The sequence below is a fragment of the Brassica oleracea genome, chromosome C4 (genome assembly GCF_000695525.1).
Source record: "Brassica oleracea var. oleracea cultivar TO1000 chromosome C4, BOL, whole genome shotgun sequence".
Taxonomy (NCBI): domain Eukaryota; kingdom Viridiplantae; phylum Streptophyta; class Magnoliopsida; order Brassicales; family Brassicaceae; genus Brassica; species Brassica oleracea.
In genome coordinates, this window is record NC_027751.1 from 30,381,572 (window position 1) to 30,394,478 (window position 12,907).

At 30.4% G+C, this 12,907-nt stretch overlaps 1 protein-coding gene across 1 annotated transcript; it reads right to left on the bottom strand.

The window, feature by feature from the left end:
- Window positions 1-411: 411 nt before the first annotated feature.
- LOC106338622 (putative F-box protein At3g16210) lies at window positions 412-1,375 on the bottom strand. The gene is given in 5 exon segments (XM_013777558.1): window positions 412-665; window positions 858-945; window positions 948-1,022; window positions 1,024-1,264; window positions 1,266-1,375. Coding segments are annotated over 5 exon segments (768 nt in total).
- Window positions 1,376-12,907: the final 11,532 nt, after the last annotated feature.

Here is a 12,907-nt window from a genome sequence, read left to right on the forward strand (position 1 = left end):
CGATAACCCCGGTCGGACGCCGGAGGATCGGGCTGTTACAATGAGGGTGTCCTCCAACTTTGGCTCTCTACGCGTTAGTTTCCACAAAAGGAAGTGTTCTGTTTTTGAATTATTTGCTCTGTTTCCGGTAGCTAAGGCTGTAATATATTTTACATATTATTCAAAAAAGGAAACGACGTTAATGATCAAGTTATGAGTAGTTATTATATATGGTAATTTGTCATATATGAGAAAGGTGTTATTCCTGATGAGGAACCAATTTTATATATGGACTATTCACGTGAGAATATATCATGCACAAGTTTTATAATTATAAAGTAACTTATAAAATAATTTATAATTAAATAATTTTATTTTAATTATCATAAATAGTAGTTAGATTAGTAGCCTAATTTTTTTTAAACAAGATCTTTAAATTTGAGACGTCCTTGACTGACATATATAATCATTCATACATCTAAACCCTTTCAGAGAACTACCAAATGGAACTTTAGTGAACATCTCTCGAGTCTTATTGTACGCCATAACCTTCTCGTCTCCATTTCTTGTATATGTCACCACTATGAAGACTTCATTGTTTCTTGCAATGCACGCAAACACAACTTCAAAGCTTTTAAATTCTGTAAGATGTTTAGTCATAAAGCCAATTTTTAAAAATAAAAAAGATGTTTAGTCATATAGATCCATGGGTCATTGGGTTGCTGTGCCATTTCTTGATCTTCTAGTCACTACTCTTTTGGCACCATACACATATGTTATTATTTATACATGGGTAGTGCTCAATAATGTATAACTCTCCCCTTAAAACCCTACCCATGAACTAAAATTCTGCTTACAGTTTACGGGAAGGTCCAGTTCTTTGTACTCTTCGTTGACAAAATCAAACATAGGATGGTGTTTTCCGTACGAGGGTTGTTGATGTGTGACCGGTCTGCTATCCAATACATACAATGGTCCTCAACTGTACCGGTCGGGTTTTTAAATTTGCAATCAAGAGAAGTATCTCGTGGCACGCTTTCTCTTCAAGATTGTTTTTTTGAAAGGGTAGATAAAGGTTTTGCGATCAATTATAGTCACGATCTTATAATCATCAGAGACTTGGTCATAGCCGAATCCCATAGTATTTGTGGTTTGACCCGGTTTAAGCATCAGTATTCTCTTGAATTCTTTTGAACCCGGGTTCCAAATGGCTAGGTCATTAATGCCTTCAAGTGTGAGACACATGATTCCACGGCAATGAAGACTACAGACCGGTTCGGTCGGGCGGTAATGTAAAGGGCAAGTTGAGCTTCACCGATGTTGTTTTGTTGAGGTCCAGAAGGTATAAATCATCTTGCTGCAATGAAATGAGCCGGGACAGTTGTTGATTCGGCATAGGTAAATGAGAAAACTGATATGTTTTAGTTAAAATGGAGAGAAGGGATTTGATCATCTGGCAATGATGTAGTTATTGCTTCATAATTGTTTTTAGATTTGGAATACATATACATAAGTAAATTTAATTTTACATAGAAAAACTGATTAATGTAAGGATTCATTTTAACTGCTTATTTATTAGGGAGTTTTTGCAAAATTGAATCAAAACTCAAAATCAACTACAAAACTAACGTATCTTTTTTTGGAAATTTATTTTGCTCTATTCACCCCACAAGTTCAAATTATTCACGAAAATGCCATTAAATTATTATTTTTTCTTTCGAAAATGGCATTTTTACTCTATCAACCTCATCATCTTCAAGTATTTAAAAGATTGTCATTGCCATCAATACACCAACCACGATGAACAATCAATTTGAAGCTTTTAATGCACCTAAAATCGATTTACACTTCCTCTTTCTCAATTCTTATGAACTAAAAACAACATATCTTTACTCTTTCTCCATATTCATCAAAAAAAGAACTCAAGATTTTGATTCTAAAATTTTTATGGTTCATAGAGCCATTGAATTTTACGATTCTTGGTGGGTCACTTTTGTTTGAGATTCTGGGTTCGTGGAAAAGACTTATGTGTGCTAAACAAGTTATCTCACTGGTTGAAAATATGAAATCAGTTTTTTTTTACAGATCTGTTTGCCCAGACGACTTCCAGGTAAGTCTTCTGGCTGTAGACGACTTACATGGAAGTCTTCTGGTCAATGCAGTGGTTAGTTTTGCAATTGACTTTTAAATGTGTTTTTAGAGACAACTTACATGGAAGTCGTCCATCTTTGTTTGTTAAAAAAAAAAAATTGAGATGACTTCCATGTAAATCATCTAGGGTAAACGGGTTAGTTTTGCATTTGACCGGATTGTGTCAGAAATTTGACTTTTCCTGGACGGCTTACACATAAGTCGTCTAGTAGAAAATTTAAAAAATCAATATTTTGTTATATCTAGACGACTTCAATATAAGTCGTCTCAGGTTAGTTTTGCAATTGAAAAATAAAACATAAAAATTTATCTTTTTCAAAACGACTTACACGGAAGTCGTCTGTTAGACAACTTACACGAAAGTCGTCCATGATTTTACTCTGAGATTCTGGTCAAACCTTGCTTATCTTGGACGACTTCAAAGCAAGTCGTCGGGCGGACGACTTCCGTGTAAATCGTCTAAAAAAAATAGTTTTTTTTGTTTTATTTTTCAATTGCAAAACTAACATGAGATGACTTACATGTAAATCGTCTAGGTTAAAAATCAATTGCAAAACTAACCTAAATGGACGACTTCTTAGAAGTCTACCATACGACCTCCGCGGAAGTCGTCTGCGTCAATGTTTAATAAACTTTCATTTTCTCTAAAACTATAAAGACTTTTTAACATTTTTTTGTTAATTCATGTATATTAGTCGATATTTTAGCTCCTAAATTAAATTCATAACTTAATTGGTTTTAATTATGAGTTTACCGACATTCATGTGTATTAATGTTTCCTGAAGACTTCCATAGAAGTCTTCTACGTTAGTTTTTGTAAATTTGTTAAGTAACTTTAAGATATGTTTATTTAATTTTCAAAAGTGTTAAGTAACTTCAAGAATATCAAGTAACAAGGTTTAATATGTCTTCTTAGATCATAAGTAAATTTGAAATTTCAATTTTCATTTAAAATTTTGAATTTTCTGCTTAAATTTAAATTTTCCGCTTAAATTTTCCGCTTATATTTCAATTTCCCGCTTTAAATTTAAGTCCTCCGAGAAAAATTCCTAGAAGACCTTTAATGAAAGTGTTATATCTTTGAACTTATGTAATGGTTTATCTTTTATGAATTTGACAAACTTTTCTTGAGAATTCTTTTCAGTTAGTTGTAATAAATTTGATTAATTTTTTTGTGTTAATGTGTTTTCCTATTGAAGTTGTATCAGTAACTTTAATTATGTCAAGTAATTTTGGCAAGATAATATTGTGGAATATGAACATATTTACCAATTTTTTTTATTAATATCTCTTCAAATTTACAAAAAAAAAAACACAACTTAAGGAGTACACATGCAAATCACAAAACAGACCACACACAAAACGATTATAGATCATTCCTCTACAAAGACAAGCTTGGACTCCACTTGATATGGAAGAAGACCCCGTCAGAAAACTTCTAGAAGGAAGTCTTCTAGCACATTAAATTTTAGAAGACTAATGGGATGTCTTCTCGGAAGTCTTCTAGCGCATTATATTTTAGAAGACTTCCGAGAAGACTTCCCATAAGTCTTCCAAAGTCTGCTCCAGATCTGAAAAACTTGTATATCAAACCCAAATCGAAAAGACTTGCATATCAAAAAATGTTCAAATGACTTAAAAATAGAAAAAATGAGTGGAAGATTATATAGATATACTTTTATAGAACACACAAAGTACATATCAAAGTGGAAGATGAGAACCATCTTGTTAAAAACATGCAACAAAAAAGATAGATTAGTGAGAAAAACATAAGACAAAAATGAAAAACTCATATAAAGTTTGGTGTTTTCAAGTCAAAGAGTAGGTTTGGAGAGTTTTAGTTTGCGAAAAAAGGTAAGAAATTTATGCAACAGGAGGTTACCAAATGAAGAAAAATTAGACATAAAAACTTACCAAAACGCTCAGATTTGTTATGAAAAGGAGACATGTGAGAAAACTCTGTCAGAAGACTTCCAGGTAAGTCGTCCTGGAAGTCTTCTAGCGCATTATATTTTAGACGACTAATAGGTAAGTTGTCTCAGGAGTCTTCTAGATCTGAAAAACCTGTATATCCAAATCCACATCTGAAAAACTTGCATATCCAAAAACGTTCAAATAGCTTAAAAATAGAGAAAATGAGTGAAAGATTAGATAGATCTACTTTTATAGAACACACAAAAAGACAAATCCAAAATTAATAGATCTACCTTTAAATGAGTGGAAGATGAGAACCATGTGATGAAAAACCTGCAAAACAAGATAAACTAGTGAGAAGTGAGAAAGACATGAGACAAAAACAATAAATTGATATAAAGTTTGGTGTTTATAAGTTCAAAGAGATTAGAGAGAGGTTTTAGAGTTTTAGAATAAGGAACATACCATTTTTGTCGCAGAATGTGTAAATTTTTCTTTATATATAGAGACAAAAATTCCAATAAGGTTAAATATTTTTGATTCAGAAGACTTTCAAATAGAAGACGTACTAGAGGACTTACTTGTAAGTCACTCAGAAGACTTCAATATCTTTAGCGAGAAACTAAAATATTTTTAGCGGGAGTTAGAAAACTTTCAGAGAAGTCTTCTAATCGCCACACGACTTACTTGTTAGTCGTCTAGACCCTAAACATAACTAAACTAAATTAACTAACTAAACACTTCATAAAATCAAATTAAACTTTTTTTTTTCCAACAAATCAAATTAAACTTAAAAAATGTTTACTATACACAGAAATAAACACATATAGGTAAAATTTTAATTTACAAAAAAAAACATTTAAGCTTTCCAAAATCTAACCCTAAGAATACATACAATACTACAACATATGTTGTCAAAACCTAGCCAAAGAATATCATTATTAACTACTTCCACTCATCTATGTTGAAAACTATTCAATTTTGTTAAATCTTAATTTATATCACTTAAAACTGTTTATAATTACATTATTTTAATTTTTCACTTGTCAAAATATTTTTTTAAAAAATTAAAAATTATTTTTAATATCAACTACACCAGAAGACGTCCCTGGAATTCGTCTAGACGACTTACAATATCTCAGAAGACTCAGACGACTTTCCAGAATTATATTCGTAAAAATGAGTTATGTTTTTTTGTTTGATCACAAGAGGCTGGATGTAATTTCACAAGATTTTTAGGTTAGTTTTGCATTTAATTCAAGTTTGAGTATAGTTTTGCATTTAAAATCGAGTTTTTAATCTTTTTCAGTTTAATTAAGTATAAAAAATTTAGTCTATTTTGTATTTATTATATTTAAAAGTGTAACTCTGAGTACACTCTTTTGTTTAAATTTATTACATCAATAAATTTTATTTATCTCAATAAATCAATAATCATCACATAAAAATTATTGTACACCATTTAAATCTAAATAAATTCAATAGGTTAAAAACTCGATTAATCATCTATATACCTTTGGATTCAAATATAACTTAAATATTAATTATTCATTTTTTTTTATTTTGATCAAAATGATCATTGTTAATTTTTTAAGATTCTTCTATAATTAAATTTTATGAAAATTTAAATAATTATACGAAATTATTTACTACTTTTATCATAAGATCATTTTAATTAATTTTTATATTTACAGGTATATTATTTTTAAATGTTAATAATAATTATAAATATTATTTAGGGCAATTCTCCTCAATAGACCATTTTCAAGTTATTATCACAAAAATAGACCCTAAGAAGAAAAATAACCAAAATGTTTCATTTAATAGGTAAAAAAATCTTAATACCCTAGATATATAAATACAAATAAATAAATAAAAATTTATAGTCTCAGATTTATGTTTTCAAATTCGAACTTTTTTATAATTTTTTTATTATTTTTTCAAATTTTCTTTTTTGTAATTCGAGATACATTTTGAACTATTTTTTTAATTTTTATTTTCAAAATTTTACTTTATAAAATTTTAAAATTTAATCTCAAATCTCCACCCTTTAACTCTAAACCCTAAGGTTTGAATTATTTAACCCTACGGATACAATAAGTGTATATTTACCTTTTAAATAAATGATTTTGGTCATTTTGATCCTTAGAATCTATATTTGTGACAAAAACTTTTTTTAGTGTTATCATAGGGTATTTCTATATTATTTACGTTTATGGTATGTATCAGATGATTTAACTATCTTACTAGGTAATAACCCGCGCCTTTCGCGGAATGTGATTATTTGTTTCATTAATTTTTAATAAGGAGACATTAATCTGTTTAATCTGGATATCGGTTTGGTTTTAGATTGTTTTTTGGTTTTTAATCTCCTAAAATATAACTATCATTTTAAATCAATATTTATTTGGTTTGTTCGGTTAAAATGTTTGATGTTTTTGATTTTTTTTCTGTGATAATCAAAAATTATTATTATTTGTTTGGTTTCATGTTATGAATCTTAGATAGTCGTGATGTCGAACCAATGGTTTCATATCATAGTTTCTAAACGGATAATAGTTAAAAAAAAAAAAAAAATTATTAAGACAAATCATTTTAATACAATTTGGTCGATAGTGAAAGAAGCATTAAGAAAAAGAATATTTTAACTTCCAAAAAAATTAGATATTTCAGTTGTGGTAAATATTTACTTATAAGGTGCTCACGTCAATGTGCACATGTATGTGTATGTAAAAGTATATAAAGATGGTTGATAAATATATAAAGATAATGTTAATTAATATTAAATGACATTTTTTCAAAATAATACATGAAACATAAAATTCTTAAAATGAAATTATGTAAAAACCAAAATATCGTAAAATTTATATAAACTATAATATATATAACTTATATATAATTTTTTAATATATGTATATATATGTATAAAACAGATCAAATTGGATATTCGTTTCTATAGATATTGATATTTGTGATTTGCTTTTTCTTTTTACGGATATTACATTTTAATATTTGATTTGCTTCGTAGAGTAACAGATATCTGGATTTTTCGGTTTGAATTAAAACGGATAACGAATTAAATCAAAATTTATGAATAATTTGTCGAGCTCTATTCGTAAACAGTAAAAATAACGTAAAGAAAAGCCTTACATGTTTTTTATATTTAAAAAATTGTAAAGTACATAGGGTGAACATATTTATGTAGAGTTTGGTCGAGAAGGTCTCTACATGTGACATGTATCCATTTTAGTGTGAACGCATTTATTACAATGCTTCTACACATGACATGTGTCTAGTCTAGTGTGAACGCATTTATTACAATGCTTCTCCTTTAATATAAGGGATTTTAAAAATCTTACAAAAAATCAAAGTATTTACCATTAAATATATACATGTCATTGTTAAAGAGAAGCCGTGTCATCTTTTTAACTAAGACATGTATCTTTATTTAGTGTTATCCTAGGATATTTCTCTATTATTTATGTTTATGGTATGTATTAGATGATTTAACTATCTTATTTTAAGAATCTTACAAAAATCAAAGTATTTACCATTAAATATATACATGTCTTTGTTAAAGAGAAGTCATGTCATCTTTTTAACTAAGACATGTCATCATTATTTTTTTGAAATGAATATGGTAATGACACACAAGAAAAAATTAAAAAATTATTTGTCTAACAATGTTTAAGAAATATTCAGAGCATGCGTATATAGTTAACTAGTTGGTTTCTTGCGACATGCCCAAAAATAAATCTTGTAAAATAAATAAATAAATATATATATATATATATATATATATATATATGTCACCATATAAAATATAAATATATTTTTATCTATTTATTTAAAAATAAAATAAATAATCATAAATAATTATTTATTTTTATATATGACTTAACAATATTTATTTAATTTTCAGTTTAATTAAGTAAAATTAAATCAAAATAAAAAAATTGTATATTTTATATTTATATATTAAAAATATAGTTCTGGCTATATTTTTGTTTAAATTTATTAAATCCATAGAATTTATTTATTTTATTTATCTCAATAAACAATCATCACACAACAATTATTGTGTAACATTTAAATCCATATAAATTAAATAGATTGAAAACTCTATTAATAATATTTTGGATTCATATATAATTTAAATATTTAATTATTCCTAAAATTTTAAATTTTGATCAAAATTGTCATAGTTTATTTGTTAAATTATTTTATAATTAGTTTCGCTGAAAATATAAATAATTATACAAAAGTATTTACTATTTTTTATCATAAGTTCAATTTAATATACATTTATATTTAAAGTTATACTATTTTATAATGTTCATAATAATTATAAGTATTGTTTAAGTTTATAGTATGTAATCAGATTTTGTAACTATCTTATTTTAATAATCTTGCCAAAAATCAAAGTATGTACTTTTAAATTTGTACATGTCATTATTAGATGGAAGCCATGTCATCGTTTTAACTGAGGCATATCATCACTTTTCTTTCAAAATGAGTGTTGTAGTGACACTTAAACAAAACTTAAAAAGAAAATTCACAAATAAAGTTTAAGGAAAAATAATAATGATTAGGGATGTTATGCCGTTATTGCTTCATACTTGTTTTTGGATTCAAAAATACAGAAAGTTAATCTTCATAAAAAATCTCTTATATACTAAAGCACAAGTCACTCTACCCATTAAAATTTTATATGTCATTCATATTTTCAAAATTTAAGCTAAATTAGTTAAAACAAATAATAGTTTAGAAAGAAAAAAAAGCAACCATATACGGTTTTTCTAGAAACCCACTACACTGACACTACCCATGATCTTCTTGATGAAGGTTCCTTTATTTTTCATAATCCTATAAATATTCGATGAGCAATCAGCAGAGCAACTGAGCAACTCCCATTCGATTAAAAACAAAATATGAGAGCCATATGCTACTTCTTTAGGGCAGAAGAAGAAGAGATCAAAACATAATATTTCCCTTTCAGTTTTGTGTCATATCACTGAAATGCGGATTGCAATTATGTATTGTGTGGTTTGAGTTGGTCGGATCTTGGGAGTGGTTTTCGAGACCCATGATGTGGAGTACCATTGCTGGCTTCTCCAAGACTGGTACTGCTATCTTTCGATCCATTTCGTTTGCTTGAACTCAAAATCATAATGCTCAAGGTTTAACTTTAGGGAAGTGTTTTTATAACACTATGAATTTTGCAACTCTTGAATAAATCAGCGAGGTGACTGATTATGCTGTGATGCTTTTTGATTAACTAAACTTTTTTTTTCTTCTCATTTTGTTGTCTATGTGGAGATTCTATTTACACAGGACACATGTTTTTCTTTGACTGAGAGAGATAGATTTAGGCTACGAGACTTGGTTTATCCTCGTGTTATCTCCTTTGAACAGCTAAAGATTGAATTTCTTTAGTATCAAAATACTAGGTATCTGCTATCTCCTATAATACTTCTCTTTGTTTTGTTAGTGTGTTCTTCACTATAATGTGTGACTATCCATTTATACATATAATTTTTTACCATGTTTTCAAATTAACATGTCAATAGAAATATTTGCTCTGCTTTCATTGCTTAGTTATGTCTGCTGTGAGCTGATCATTTATGTCATATAGATTTAAAAGGCATAGTAGCATGCATTAAGCGATAAAGATCACCTACTCTCTGTGACGTGTTGTTTTATTGTTTTCATTAGATTTAGAATATTAGTTTTGTTCGTAAATGGAGATACTTAATGAATTACTAAATGCAGTAAGCCAAAGAAACGTAAATTGCAAGTCAAAGATTAGAAAATTATTGAAAGCAAAAAATCTTTAAGAAGTTAAACAAGAAAGCTTCAAACTAATATTTATATCAAACAAGCTAATCAAGATTAATGTATAAAATCTATAAACAAATCTAACTTCATTTTATATAGTGTGTGGTTAATAATGATAAGTGTGTTTATAATTATATATATACATGCATAAAAAACAGAGGTAAATAATACATACAATTTTTAGCTACAATTTAATTATTATTATTTTTGGTTATTTGGTAAATTAGGCCTAACGAAATTTGTTTTTATTTATGAACAAAAATATTCTCATGCATAGCATGGACACAATACTAGTAAAAAATAAACTAAAAGACAAAAGAGAAAAAAAATATTTGGTAATATGTATAAAAATCAATACTTTAAAAGTTAATAACAATCAATAGAATTCTATACACAAGTAATGAAAATCTATGTAAAAGTATTTGATAAAATTTGTTAAATCTAGTTAACTTGTAAAATCCTCTCAACTATTAAAATTATCAAATTCCATAGAAATTTATATTCCAATAACCCCCCTAAAGTCGTGAAATAAGGACAATATGCTAAAATAAACATTTCGATAACTTTTTTTTTTGACATAAACATTTCGATAACTATGAAATAAAAAGAGGTGAATAAATCCATGGAAAAAGAGAGGGAGACTGTGTGTAACATGAAATGACGCAATGTGCGAGTTTTTTTTTTTTTTTTTTTTCTATTACTCAAGCTTGAGGTGGTCTGGGAAACCAGACCGGAACAGAACAACCAATGTAATACAAGTCCCTATGGAAGGATCTCGGTATCTTAACTAGTGAATCAGACGATACATTTTCCTGATGAGGTACAAAAACAATCGAGAATTCCGAGAATCTTGCTTTCAACTTCATAAACTCCTCCAGCTCAGTAGAAAAGCTCGGCCATGCTCCAGGGTCTTTGGTCATCGCGATTAATTCCTTGCAGTCAGTCCCAAAAGATTGGCATGTTGATACCTGTAGCATACATTCCATTGCCCATGATAATGCTTCCAGTTCAGAATGTAGTGGTGAGATTCGACGTCGTTGATTTCTTGCTTCCAATAATTGTGGCGCACCAATTGAACTTGCCATGTCCATCCATAACCACTAAAGAGTGCATCATGTGTCCATGATCCATCTATCATGCAATGCTCAGAGATTGGATTCCCTATTTGGCATTCAGATTCAGCGTGTATGACAGTTTCCAAAGGGTCCCTGTCAATTTCTTTAAAGAGTTTGTCGTTCCTCGCTTTCCAAATAAACCATATGATCCATGGATATGGGTCACTGTCCAATTCTGGTTCTACAATATCATTCTTCCTCCAGAACAGGTAATCTATATTCGTGAACTGACTTCCGCTTGGAAATATAGTCGGCGGCGTTGGGGTTGATGCATGTGCCCATGTCTGAATTGCAGGAGGACACTCAAAGATGGCGTGATTTACAGATTCATCATCTGCACCACATCGAGGGCAGTAATTATCGCATCGCATATGGCGATGAGTCAGATTACTCGTTACTGCTAGTTGGCCCGATACCACCTGCCAAATGAGATGTCTCATTTTTGGAGGAGCTTTTATCTTCCAAGCATAGGCCTGGAGCTTTGTGATACTAGGCTCCTTCGTCTCCAATGACTGTTCCTTTAGCAAATTAGTTACCACCCAGTAACCTGATTTGATAGTGTACATCTCATTCTTCGTATAACTTCAGAAATATCCATCTCGTTGATAGTCCTGGCTTATGGCCAGTGACTGAATCAATGGGATATCCTCCTGATGGACATAATTCTCTATCCATCTCTGTATTCCATCTCTTCGGGTTCCCAATCATCAGACTGCTCACTGGCATCATTGGGTGAAGTACTGGTGCAATTGGCCTAGCTGGTCTCGCCGGTATCGTTGGGATCCAAGGATCTTCCCACATCCTGACTTCATTTCCAGAGTGTACCTTTTGTCTAATCCCCAGCGTTATTAATGGCTTTGCAGCCATTATACTCCTCCACCCATATGAGGGATTGTTAACATCATTTAGTCGTAATGGTGAGCTAAAACGAAAATATCGTCCTCTCAATAATCTTGCCAGTAAAGAGTCCGAAAATTTCACTAAGCGCCACAGACAGTTGCTTCCCAAGTAATGCGAGATTGAACTCATGGATCATCCTGAACCTTATTCCTCCTTCTTCCCTTGATTTGCAGAGTTGCTCCCACTTAACCCAGTGTATTCCTCTCTTCGGAGGGTTCGAGCTCCACCAGAACTGTGCAATGGCACTAGCTAAGTTCTCACAGGTCTCCAAGGGGAGAAGAAGGGTCGACATTACATACGTAGGTAGAGCCAGCAGTATAGACTTTATAAGCACCTCCTTTCTTCCCCTTGTTAGCCATCTTCTTCCTATCCAACCATTAACACGGTTTTGTAGGCGTTCCTTCAGAAAGGCAAAGAGCCTTACCTTCGAACCACTAATATCTTCAGGGATACCAAGATAGGAGCCCATGAAACATGAAAGCTCGTCTATGAAGTCTTTTACTCAATCACTAACTTCCATTTAATTTACATTATTACTAATATAAATCTACTATATACACTGATTTAAACGCAACATTTAGTTTTGGTGGAGTTCAAACCCGCCAAAAAGAGGGATTCACTGGGCTAAATGGGAAAAGATGTGTTCCTAGAGAGGAGGGTGGAGTGGGATTCCGCATGATCCATGAATTTAATTTAGAACTGCTAGCGAAACAACTCTTGCACCTTGTTCAGTATCCAGATTTATTAGTAGCGAGAGTCCTTAAAGGGAAATATTACCGCCTCATTTCACCGTTGCGAATTGCTGCGGTGGATAACCCATCCTACGTGTGGACGAGTATTTCAGCATCGAAGAAGCTTTTGCTTTTGGGTATTAGGAGTAAAGTGCACTCAGGATATGAAATCAATGTCTAGCAGGATCCGTGGATTCCTTCGACGCCAGCTAAGCCGGCCCGTCCAAGGGTACCAGTCGTAAATCCAAAAATGCTTGTAAGTAGCCTTATGAACTCGGA